Source organism: Coregonus clupeaformis, chromosome 24, assembly GCF_020615455.1.
Source record: "Coregonus clupeaformis isolate EN_2021a chromosome 24, ASM2061545v1, whole genome shotgun sequence".
In the NCBI taxonomy this organism is placed as follows: domain Eukaryota; kingdom Metazoa; phylum Chordata; class Actinopteri; order Salmoniformes; family Salmonidae; genus Coregonus; species Coregonus clupeaformis.
Window position 1 is genome coordinate 922,260 of NC_059215.1, and position 13,066 is coordinate 935,325.

A 13,066-nucleotide genomic window follows, 5' to 3' on the forward strand; every position below is an offset into this window, starting at 1 on the left:
GCATGTTGTTTTTAGTTGCTCAGTTGAGCTGACCATGGTGGCATGAACGACAGGAGTACAGTAGTTGACCTTTGTGTTCGAACCAATTCAACTCAACTTTAGGGTCTGCAATACTGTTTGAGTTAGCGAGAGGAGAGCAGCCCAACTCACTATGAAATAAGATGCCCAACTCAAACATTCTGTTTGCGAAATAATTATTTTGCTAAACCACAATATACAAACTCCTCTGTCTATGTTCATGTAGCCTTTTTGTAAAGCTGAAAAATAATATACAAACCTCTGTTTGTATATTTGTACTGCTGAACGATAAATGTCCTCGGCAAGGATAACGAGGCCTTGTCTGCATCCCAAATAGCACCATATTCCCAACATAGTGCACTTTTTTTGACCAGAGCTCTATGGGTAATACACTATATACTGTAGGGAGCCATTTGGGATGCAGCCCTTCTGTTATTCTCAAACCCTCTTCTACAGGACAGTAGCTGTGGTGGGCTGTTTAAGTTGTTATGTTATTCTGTCCTGCTTTTCTCTCTGTCTTAGTCTCTCTCTTTCTGTCTCAATCTCGCGCTCTCAGTAAACTTCAATTACAGTGGCTGTGGTTGTTTTGCTGCCTTGCTTAACCCCCCCCTCCTCTTCTCTCTCTGTCTGTGTCAACAGATATGTGCGGTGTGCTTGGAGGAGTTCAAACAGAAAGACGAGCTGGGGATTTGCCCGTGCAAACACGCCTTTCACAGGAAGTAAGTACATCAGAGGCCTGGCTAATGCCCACACACTGTACACAGAGCCTGTGGGTGGGTCCTAGCCCCTCTAGGCCTAGGCTGTCTTCCAGACTCACTCAGCCCCAGTCTCACAATAACATTAAACGGTGCTGTTGAGCACCATTTACATAACCCAATCTAATACCCACACCCTGTACACAGAGCCCCTGTCCCATTCAAAATGCGATTAGAAAGGATCACCCAGTTACACAATAAGTTCTGTTGATGATGAGCATGTGGTGCGAAGTGGACCCAAACTGGTGCATCCCACCTCCACAAAGTGATTCCAGCTCACTCAGCCCAGTCTAATACACACACACACACTGTATGCAGCCCCAATCACACAATAACTAGTTCTGTTAAGCATGAGCATGTGGGTCAAACTGGACCCAAAATGGTACACAGAGCCCCTCCCATCCAAACTGTGAATCCAACTCACTCATCCTAGTCTAATTCACACACACTGTACTCAGCCCAGTCGCACAATAACAATAACATTGGTCTGTTGTTGATGAGCATGAGGGGCAAAGTGGATTCAAAATGGTGGACCTCCTCTTCACACAGAGAGCTTATCATCAACACAGTTAGTCCAGTGAATCCAGTGCACTCAGCCCCAGTTGCACAGTAACTTCTCTTCAGGGCAAAGTGGACCCAATATCATGGACCGGACCCCTCCTCACACCAAGTCAAACATGTTATGATTCGGCTGCAAATGTGGTGGTCCCCTTACCACCATTTCTTCACCGCTATCTACAGTACCCGCCCCCTCCAAGGTCTCTTAGTACAGCAACCCAACACATGGCAACAGAGGGAAAGAGAAAGATTGAAGAAATCAAAATCCAGGAAAGAGTGAAAGTAGATGGCGAGGGGTGAAGGAAGAGAGAGATTATAGGGAAAGGGAACGACAGACCGAGAGCAAGTGAGAGAGAACACAATGCAGCGCTTGATGGATTGGAAGTCTCTGGTGACCTGGGGCCAAATGAGTTTCCTCACCCCAGCACGACCATTTAAATTGGGCTGTTTACATCGAGCAAGCCCCCTGCCTTGGCCTAGTTTTTACCACATGTCAGGAGCAGGGGCGGGGCCCACTCAATCACAATACACTGACTTGCATGTCAACACACTCCGCTGTGTGTGTGTGGCCCTCTGGGACAGTGCAGAGAAAACTAGATGGCATTAGAGAGTAGAAGATTTATAAACCTCTCAGGGGTTGAGTTGAACTCCCCTTTCTAGTCTCAAGTTGAATTTGAATACACCACACACACTATGCCCGCCTCCCTCTGTCCCCCTCATATGCACCCCTCTAGTAGGTGACACTGATAAGGAAGCACAGTTGCACAGTCCCTTTCCACCTTCAATCCTATGTGTGAATGCCTTCCCACCCCTGTGGGACCAGAGTGTACCAAAATAGAACTGCCAGCCCCACTGTAAATAATTCAGTAGCAACGAACACGCAACGCCGCCCCCACTCACTTCTGAGTGAGTCATGGGCAGAAGCTCTAGTCTAGCGTCCCAAATGGCACCCTATTCCCTCTTTAGTGCTCTACTTTTGCACCCTATTCTCTATTTAGTGCACTATATAGTGCCATTTGGGACGCACCCCTAGTCTAGGCCCCATCCACCTACTGTACTGGACTGTCTCACCATCTGTTCAGTTAACAATGTATATAGCACAGAACATCCTTATTCAGTAGGGCTGAACCTGTAGGGATGGTAGATGGCTGCAGATGGAAATGGAACACACAGAACATTAGAGAATGATGAGTCTGTTGTTTTTTACAGTTACTGAGCTATTTCTAGCTGCTATGCTGAACAGTCTGACCTGTAGAATAAGCCCCCTGGTCTCCTAGTGCTAGGTCTTTGTGAACAGTCAGAAATAGAATAGCTGGATCAGTTGCAGCAGTCAAAGAGCTGAACTGAGAGGGCTAGTGTTTAGAGAGACAACACTAGAAACACAAACACGTACATATATAGTCTAGCCGATATTAGTGTCTACCACATTTGCAAGTGATGACTTAAGCCTAGAGGTTAAGAGAGTTGGGTTAGTAACTAAAAGGTTGCTGGTTTGACTCACCGAGCCGACTAGGTGAAAAATCTGTCTGTGCTTCTTGAGCAAGGCACTTAACCCTAATTGCTCCTGTAAGTCGCTCTGGATAAGCGTCTGCTAAATGACTAAAATATTGTCTCTCTCTCTATCCCTCAATCTCCCGTCCCTCGCTCTCTCCCTGTCATCCCCACCCTCCTCTTCCTTCCTTCCTTCCTCCCCCCACCCCTCTCTCTCTCTGCCAGGTGCCTCATTAAGTGGCTGGAGGTGAGGAAGGTGTGCCCGCTGTGCAACATGCCCGTCCTGCAGCTCGCCCAACAGGCGGGCATCCCCATCGACGTCACCGTGCCCATACAGCAGCCCCTGCCAGGCGTGGAAAACCTGGTGTAGCGCAGACTGCAGTGCTCACACACACACACATACTACACACACCTGTACAGGTACACTTACGCCTCGACCACACCGATAGCGTCATTGCGTTTTGGTACACCAGAAGTACATTCATTTCCAATGGAACGCTGCGTTTGCCTTGCAGCATTGCGTTGCAGTGCATCCTGTGTGGTGCATACATTGGATTAATCGAACGTATGCATCAAATGATTTGCGTAGACGGCTTGACCGAAATGGTAGCAGAAGGTGAATGTTGAACTTTAGTTGCACACATATCCAGATGATGCCACGTACCATTTTGCGCAATGACTGTAGGTGTGATCGAGGCGTTATATATGGTTTTTAAGGACAGGACAGACAATGGAGAAACACAACGCCGTTACGATGTGGACAGAGACTCACGGCAATGAAGAAGTGAATCTGCTGCCTCTCCTCCTCATCTCTCTGCCTTGGTGGATTCACATAAGGATTTTTTATAATAACGGTTCTTTACGGACAATCTCTTTTTTTTTCTTGTGGACACAGCAGTGGTCACTATTCTGACCGTTTCACAACCAAAGCACTTTTCTGGGGACACGAGCGTGTGACGAATAAGAGACACGAAAACCAACAACTACAACACGTTGAAATGAAAATGGCTGCATCGTTTCGTTTTCTTTTTAACAACTAAACCTTTGTATTTTTTTTTTTACAAGCACTTTAAAAAGTAACAAACTTAAATTGCTTGTGAGGAGGTTGTAGTAGCAACAAGGTTATATTTTATATTTTATTATTACGATTAACTTTTTTTTGTGTGTACATACAGAGCCACATGAGTACATTTTTTTTAGTTGAGTGGGTTATTTTTTGGGGGGGGGAAATATCTTAAAGGGACAGTAGCCTCCAAATGAATTGACGTCAGGATACGCTTGGCATGCTCAAGGAACCGCAGAATTTTGTGGCCTGATATTCCCCCTCTCTCACATTGAAGGGGTGTGAATGAGGGGAGTGTATGTGTAAAGGGAACAGGGTCACCCCAACCTCAGTACTTTGTGTCTAAACAACTTAATGTGAATTAAGAGAGGATGGGTTCGAGTTGTGACCCGGATGTGATTCGCTGGTGTGCATCCGACTCTGCATCCCCTCTTGCATATGAAGGTTGTACAGTTTGTTACTCACTGCACACCTCAGTGTCTGTGTTCCAAAATGGCACCCTATTCTCTAAATAGTGCACTATTTAAGGAATGGGATGCAGCCTGTGCGTGTTTGTTACAACAAGGCCTTTCTGTGGGCTATGTGGCCACTGTCACGATCTGCATCTGTCAAAATATGTAAACAAATTGTTAAAACGCAACAATGCTGAGGTCGTTTTCTCATTGAAAGATTTTTCACTATGAGGTTTTATGAGGGTCGAATCAAATGAAAATAGTAGAATTCCCTAGTGTAAACAGTCACAGCAGTGTACAAGCCCCCTGTGTGTGCCCCACAGACACATACCCGACACAAACTGTGGAGGGGTCCTGGCTTCAGTCACTTCCTGTGGACGGGCGACCAGGAAGTAAGAGAAACCCAACACCCTGAGCCCATGGCACCTCTAGAGCCAACTTCCAATCAGATGCCTCCGTTCTTGTTACATAAGAGAAGACTGAGCCTCCCCCCGAGCCCGCAGTGCTCCCAAAGCTTTACTCATATAGCTTGTGGCAACGGAGCGCTATGAAATCACAGTTGGAAGATTCCTCTTTGGTTTTATACGGTTAAAAATGCATCCCTCTCTTGCCGTCCTCAGGTTTGAGTTTGAATGTGGTTTAGCCTGATGGAAGTCTAAAACAACTATCCCAATCTACACACTGATTAAATAGTAAACAAGAGTACTTCATATAATGCCAAAATGATTATATTACATATTGTCTCTGATGTGATCATGTCTGGAATCATAGATTCTATAGGTTGATCTTTATGAAACCTAGAACAAACACTGGTCCACTAAGGCAGCGGTTCTTCAACTTTTCCAGCTCAAGACCCAAATTAGAAATGGACCGTCCTCCCCCTGACCCAAATGGTCCTCCAACAACCCAAATGAAGAAGAAATAGTGCGTGATTATAGATGTATTCTCACAACTCGCAACCCACCTCTCACATGCCCAGGGCCCACTTTGGGTCCCGATCCATAGTTTAAGAAACCCTGCACTAAGGCATTGTTGCATTTTCACTGCTATACATAAATGTATAAAACCAGACATTTTGTTTTTATCAAACTTTTGACATGAATGATGGTAGTGAATGCTACAGGGTGACACAGCACTGCCTTGGAGCGTGAAAGGCTTGGTGAAATCTATCAAGATGTGACACAACGCAAACTAAGCAACAAACCTTGTCTCTTGTTTGCTAGCCGTGACTGATGTAGTATTACATATTTTGGCAGAAAAACACATGGTTTGTTACTCAGCACTGAAAGAGCATGACCACCCGGGCTTTCACTTCGTTTTCAATTCAGCCAACGATTCAAAGCCGCTTCTGTGATTAGTAATTACTTAGCGGTATTTAGCTTTAGCTTAGCATTGATCTAATTAAGCTATGGGTGATATAAATCAAATCAAATATTATTGGTCACATACACGTGTTTAGCAGGGTGTAGCGAAATGCTTGTGCTTCTAGCTCCGACAGTGCAGTAATATCTAACAAGTAATAGGCTAAGTATCTAGTTCAAATTCTAGCTGCACTCAACCATATCAAGTCAACACACATACGTACGTTCCCAGTAGATGTCATTGAGCAGGTATAGGCCCTGGTCAGCAGTCGTAGAGAATAGCAGTGTTTTAGCAGCCTCATTCTAGCTCTTTCCCCAATCGCTCTCTCCACACCAGTGTTTTGTTCACCGCTACACACACACACCAACCCCTCTACCCTGGTGCTTTGTTGCACCACCTTTTGTGGCATCACTGTAGTAAAAGTGCTGTGTGATAGTTTGGAACAGAGGGGAAACAGTGTCCCATAGGTCAGGGGTCAGCTTGTGTCAAAGGTCACAGACTAGATCTAGGTGATGGGTCATAATAATGCCGTTCAATACAGCTTTATTTATAAGACAGCCTGGTCTGTCGAACAGGGTCGATTTGGTTCTTCCCTCTTTAAGTGTTTGTACCTTTTCAGGACCCCGGCTTATTCAGTGCTGAGTATCAGGCCCAGTTCCAGAACAACTGCGCTTGTGTCTTGTAGACTGACTCCTTTAAATAGAATGGTATTCTTAGAATGCTAGTCATTCTATTGAATTCAATGAACTGTCATCAACCATCCAATGAAATGTACTGTGTCCGCTGGCTTTACCTTCGAATAACAACTAACAGATGGGAATGTGTTAGCCTACTGTTGCTAGCTGGTGAAAAGAATAGTAGAACATTATTTGTTACCAATATCAGAAACAATGTCTCCCCGCCCCACCCAATGAAATCTATTGTATTGGAGGAGGGAGGAGGATGACGATTGTGATTATTATAATATATTTTTTACTTGTGCTTTACTTACAATTTTTGTTCATTTTGGCCATTTGTTTGAAGAGGCACTAGTCTGTGGTTGAATGTGGAATGAGAAAAACCATAACCTTTTTATTGAAGGCGCCCGGCGTTGCTTGTATGTGCGGGTCGCTTCGGTACCCGTTTGCCTCTTCTTGGTTCTTCTGTGTGGCTACACACAAAAATGAGCTACACAGGAACCAATGGAGGTGTCACCCTTTCTGTATATCACTCAAATATAAGTATATAACACACCTCTTTGTACAAAGAGACTTCAACTCTGATATTAATCTCAAAACTCCCAAGTTTGACTGGTCCGAAGTTATTTCGACAACTAGCCCCACCACTTTCTTATTCCCTTAAGACTCCTATAGTGTAACATATTGTGGTTGTCTCTGAATGTACAGTTTAAAGGGAGATATAACGATAGGACTGGGCAAGGAGGAGACCGATAATGTGAAAGCATGCGATGAAATTGCGACCGCACTTGCAACCGATTTCACCATTGTAATTGTACGTAGAGAGTAGTAGTGTTGGTAGGAAGGCATACTGCATACATACTCCACTTTTTACTGTGAGGGGGTATGCATTGTGCACTGAACAGTTGAGGGTAATTCTTCCATCGAAAACACTGCATCTGAGCACTTATAACTGCCATTTGCCCATCCGAGAATTGTAACAAGGCCAGCCATTTTGTAATGCTTTCTTTCAAATGAGAGTTGAAGGTCAGAAGAGAACCCTTATCTAATATACCCCTTCATTTCTTCCTGTGTAACTCCCTAATCCTTCCCCCACGCTTCTCGGACCAGACAACATAGTTTTAGGTTCTCTCAGAGTCCTGGAAAGCATGTAGCCACGGTCAAGTGCCACAACAGCAGGCAGTTATAGGCCCTTCCGCGAGAGGAAGGAATAATAGGTGATTATTCACTATGAATATACACATCGTCTACTAGTTATTATTACTGCACTAGGTACCAGGCCAAATCTATTTGAAAAACATTGGGAGTTTGGACAGTTGATGAATTTAGTGATGAGTCACCCCATTATAATCTCCATTGACGTCAGCACTGTTCCAGTGCTGGGCCTGTAATATTAAAGGACTATGATGTACTTGCTTCAATATCATTAATTATTGAGAGGAGAGTGAGGCTCTTTGTCACGACAGCAACCAAATCACATAACGGGCCCCTTATCATATATCCTTTCTATAAGGTGCATTAATCTGTACCCCGAGACGGAAGTGAGACATCCCACTCCTTCATTTTTTTTGTTTCAATGCAAGCCAATGAACTCAACTCAGCAAAAAAAAGAAACGTCCTCTCACTGTCAACCGCGTTTATTCTCAGCAAACTTAACATGTGTAAATATTTGTATGACCATAACAAGATTCAACAACTGAGACATAAACTGAACAAGTTCCACAGACATGTGACTGACAGAAATTGAATAATGTGTCCCTGAACAAAGGGGGGATGAGCCTGTAGGAAGGGTACCACATGAGGGAGGAGATTGCCTGCAATGACAACAAGCTCAGTCCGATGATGCTGTGACACACCGCCCCAGACCATGACGGACCCTCCACCTCGATCCCGCTCCAGAGTACAGGCCTCGGTGTAACGCTCATTCCTTCGATGATAAACGCGAATCCGACCATCACCCCTGGTGAGACAAAACCGTGACTCGTCAATGAAGAGCACTTTTTGCCAGTCCTGTCTGGTCCAGCGACGGTGGGTTTGTGCCCATAGGCGACATTGTTGCCGGTGATGTCTGGTGAGGACTTGCCTTACAACAGGCCTACAAGCCTTCAGTCCAGCCTCACTCAGCCTATTGCGGACAGTCTGAGCACTGATGGAGGGATTGTGCGTTTCTGGTGTTACTCAGGCAGTTGTTGTTGCCATCCTGTACCTGTCCCGCAGGTGTGATGTTCGGATGTACCGATCCTGTGCAGGTGTTGTTACACGTGGTCTGCCACTGCGAGGACGATCAGCTGTCCATCCTGTCTTCCTGTAGCGCTGTCTTAGGTGTCTCACAGTACGGACATTGCAATTTATTGCCCTGGCCACATCTGCAGTCCTCATGCCTCCTTGCAGCATGCCTAAGGCACGTTTACGCAGATGAGCAGGGACCCTGGGCATCTTTCTTTTGGTGTTTTTCAGTGTCAGTAGAAAGGCCTCTTTAGTGTCCTAAGTTTTCATAACTGACCATAATTGCCTACCGTCTGTAAGCTGTTAGTATCTTAACGACCGTTCCACAGGTGCATGTTCATTAATTGTTTATGGTTAATTGAACAAGCATGGGAAACAGTGTTTAAACCCTTTACCATTTTTACAAATTATCTTTGAAAGACAGGGTCCTGAAAAAGGGACGTTTCTTTTTTTGCTGAGTTTAGGTAAACCAGACAAAGCTGCTATCGCATTGGTGTCTGTCTATGGTAAATGGCCTGAGTGAACCATCTTTTTTTAAATCAACCAACTTTGGTATTCCTGGCTGTTGGCAGCCATTTGGTGGGCCGGGCATCAAGGTCAAAGCTGTGTAATTGGCCGCTTGGGCCTCAATAACACGTGTCACTGCCTCACTGAAAACTGTTGTGTATTTATTCAGTGTATAGCTCTTGTAGTTCCCCCCCTTCTCTCCATTCCCCAAGTACATCCCCTGTCTCGCCCCTACCCCACTTTATCCCACCCTCCCACTATGTCCAACAGCCCCCACCTTCTTCTCTCAATGGGTCAACCTCCCCCTCCATCTTACCCCAACCTCCCACTTTATCCACCAGCCCACACTTTCTTCCCTTGATGGGTGAACCTACCCTACCAAACCCACCCCACCCCCAAATCGGTCTACCCATCCTACCCTGTGATAACACTGACGTTTGTGGGTCTTTCACAGACATTGTTTATAAAATTAAGAATTCTGCAGCAGAATATTTTTGGAGACATTTGCTGTACAGTATTTGTAAGCTCTATTTTTGTATATTTAATTGCCATTTTGGAGGAAAAAAATTAAATGAATGGATTTCTTTTGCTAATTTTGTTTTATTCATAAAAAAAAAAATGTTTGCATGTGACTGACTTGAACTGTAAATAAAATTACCACGTTTTGGAAATAATGACTGCTTGTTATGCTTTATTAGTAAAGTTCCTTTACATGGTTGTAGCAGCATCCTTAAAGGGGCAATATGGGATTCAAACAACAGTGGCATCCCCGCCACATTCTTTTGTAAACAGCTGAGGGATGGGGCTGTTGAAATTTAACCACTCCAATCCCAGATTGCACCTTTAACATTGTACTGCAGCGGAAGGTAATTGTTTACCATGTCAAATAGTTAACCGGATATCATGATCCTGAAGATGCGGTAATATACCTGAGGGGTACACTATGAAGGAAGCTATACTGAACAAAAATATAAAACAACGATTTTACTGAGTTACAGTACATAAGGAAATCAGTCAATTTAAATAAATGCATTAGGCCTTAATGTATGGATTTCACATGACTGGGAATACAGATATTCAACTGTTGGTCACATACCTTTAAAAGAAAAGGTGGCGTGGATCAGAAAACCAGTCAGTATCTGGTGTGACCATTTGCCTCATGCAGAGTGACACATCTCCTTCACATAGAGTTGATCAGGCTGTTGTTGATTGTGGCCTGTAATGTTGTCCCACTCCTCTTCAATGGCTGTGCAAAGTTGCTGGATATTTGAGGGAACTGGAACACGCTGTCGTACACGTCGATCCAGAGCATCCCAAACATGCTAAATAGTGACATGTCTGGTGAGTATGCAGGCCATGGAAGAACTGGGACATTTTAAGATTCCAGGATTGTGTACAGATCCTTGTGACATGGGGCCGTGCATTATCATGCTAAAATGAGGTGATGGCGGCGGATGAATGGCACGACAACGGGCCTCAGGATCTCGTCACGGTATCTCTGTGCATTCAAATTGCCATTGATAAAATTATATTGTGTTCATTGTCCATAGCTTATGCCTGGCCATACCATAACCCCACCATGGGGCACTCTGTTCACAACGTTGACATCAGCAAACCACTCGTTTAATCAGCTTCTTGATATGCCACGGTTGTCAGGTGGATGGACTATTTTGGCAAAGGAGAAATGCTCACTAACAGGGATGTAAACAAATTTGTGCACAACATTTGAGAGAAATACGCTTTTTGTGCATATGGAACATTTCTGGGAACGTTTATTTCAGCTCATTAAACATGAGGCCAAAATTGTACATGTTGCGTTTGTATTTTTGTTCAGTGTAGAGCTACTCAGGGTTTTCAACAGCTAGCCAGCTTCAGTTAACTTCACATTCCAGCCCAGGCTTCAACGGTGGATATTGCTTGTCTGCGCGTGCATGTCACACGTGGATAGTCGAACTCTTCATTGAGACAATGCTGAAACATCAATCCATGGGTGAGTTAGTGCCACATTTTCATTTGTGCCAAAATGAAAATGGGTATCCTGCTGAATTTGCAAGATATGGTGTGAAATAGGCTTTTAGAAGTCATGCCGTCTTTGTACACAATCACTTTTTTCCCCCACTATTATCGATTTAAATAATTGTATTAAATCATACAAAAGTTTTACTGTGCATCAGTGGAGTTAATCTCAAGAACATGGAAGCGCTGATCTTGGAGAGAGTAGTGCAGGCAGGAGCGAGAATTGCCGCTGACCTGACACACCCACTCAACCAGGAGTACCAGCTCTTCCCATCAAGCCGCCGATACAGAGTCCATCTTTACAAAACCGCCAGATCCCAGAAATCATTCATTCCCACCAGTCAGTGGAGGCTGCTGAGGGGAGGACAGCGCATAATGATGGCTGGAAAGAAGTCAATGGAACGGTATCAACCACATGGAAACCACATCGTTGATGTGTTTGATAACATTCCAGCCATTATTATGAGCCGGCCTCCCCTCAGCAGCCTCCACTGCCACCAGTATAAGTCAATTGAATAAATAACTGCTCAACCCCTCCTGGAATAGTGATTGCTTGTGATTTATGTATTTACTTGGCAGGTAAATGCATAGTGTGAGTGTGAACTTCCAATATGTCGGTACACTGGTATTCTGTAATCTGTGCTGTATCATTCCTGTTACAGTAACAGTAGACACTAAAGTGGAGGGGTGGTTTGTCTAATAAATTGCAACAAGCCTAACCTCACAGCAAAGATTGTGGATAAATAAGACTTTACTCAGGCCGTTTACCATTGGACATTTATTTCAAGGTTCCAGTCTGTGTAAGTGGGCGTTTCCTCTCTCGTGTGAGCATGCTTTTCCCGCGTGAGCTCACAGCTCCTCCATATTGGTCACGTTCCACTGCTCAGACGTTGCATGCATCAACCAATGGTTGCGTGCCACTTCATTGACTGTGTCATCGACTGACAGATTGCTATAACGTGGTTAGCTGATACGTAAAATACCTATCCAGGCATTGTAAGATCTAGCAGGCGTCAACGACACCTGGGCATAGGAATGCGCCCAATATCTGGCATGCTCATGTGAGAGAAGAAACAGTTGGCTCTGGTCTACTTATTGTCCCCTCCCGCTCGCCCAGAAAAAATTAGCCAGTGAGATGTCTTGCCCTGGGGCACCCCCTCCACAGGGCAGGGGCAATAAGTAGACCCGAGAAAATGAGTGAGGTGTCATGCTTTCTTTACAGTCTCTGCTCACACCTTCAAAACCTCAGAGCTCCACGGCAACAACACGTCTCAGAGTGTCCGTACTGTTTCCTCTCAACATGCTTCGGCCAATCAGAGCATCTGTACGGTTCCCTCTCAACATGCTTTGGCCAATCAGAGTGTCCTGTACTGTTCCTTCTCAACATACTTTAGCCACCTGGAGCATCTGTACTGTTCCCTCAACATGCTTAAGCCTATCAGAGCGTCTGTACTGTTCCCTCTCGGCATGCTTCAGCCAATTAGAGCATCTGTACTGTTTCCTTCTCTGGTGTTGAGTGAAATTAAAGATTGGGATGGTTTAGATCCCTCAAACTCAACTCTGGACCTCGAAGCCAGTTCCACTGCATGTTTTCATTGTTGCCCTCTAATTAGGGACTGATTTAGACCTAGGACATCAGGTGTGTTTAATTAGTTATATCAGGTAGTACAGATAACCAGCAGGCTTCGGACCTCGTAGGGTAAGAATTGAGTACCCCCTGGTTTAGATTGAAGGTATTGAGTCTGATAATCATGTTGTACAGGATAAACTGTGATTGACTAAGATTATCACGAGAAATCAGCCAAAATCATTTTCTCTACTGGTTTGGTACAAACACATTCTCAGGTTCTAACCAATTTACAGCAGGTCTCCTTGTCTCTGATCTCCTGGGGCTCCTGAGGTATCGAGCATCTCCGAGCAGGAGTACTGATTTAGGTTCAG

The 13,066-nt window shown here is 44.7% G+C and overlaps 1 protein-coding gene across 3 annotated transcripts in view; it reads left to right on the forward strand.

The window, feature by feature from the left end:
• Positions 1-7,792, forward strand: part of rnf24 (ring finger protein 24) — a 51,882-nt gene extending 44,090 nt beyond the window's left edge. For all 3 annotated transcript variants that reach the window (XM_041843223.2, XM_041843222.2, XM_041843224.2), the window contains exons 5-6: positions 658-737; positions 3,048-7,792. In XM_041843223.2, coding sequence (XP_041699157.1) covers positions 658-737; positions 3,048-3,192 — 225 coding nt within the window. In that variant the 3' untranslated portion in view covers positions 3,193-7,792. The remainder of the gene's footprint in view (positions 1-657; positions 738-3,047) is intronic.
• The last annotated feature ends 5,274 nt before the right edge of the window (positions 7,793-13,066 follow it).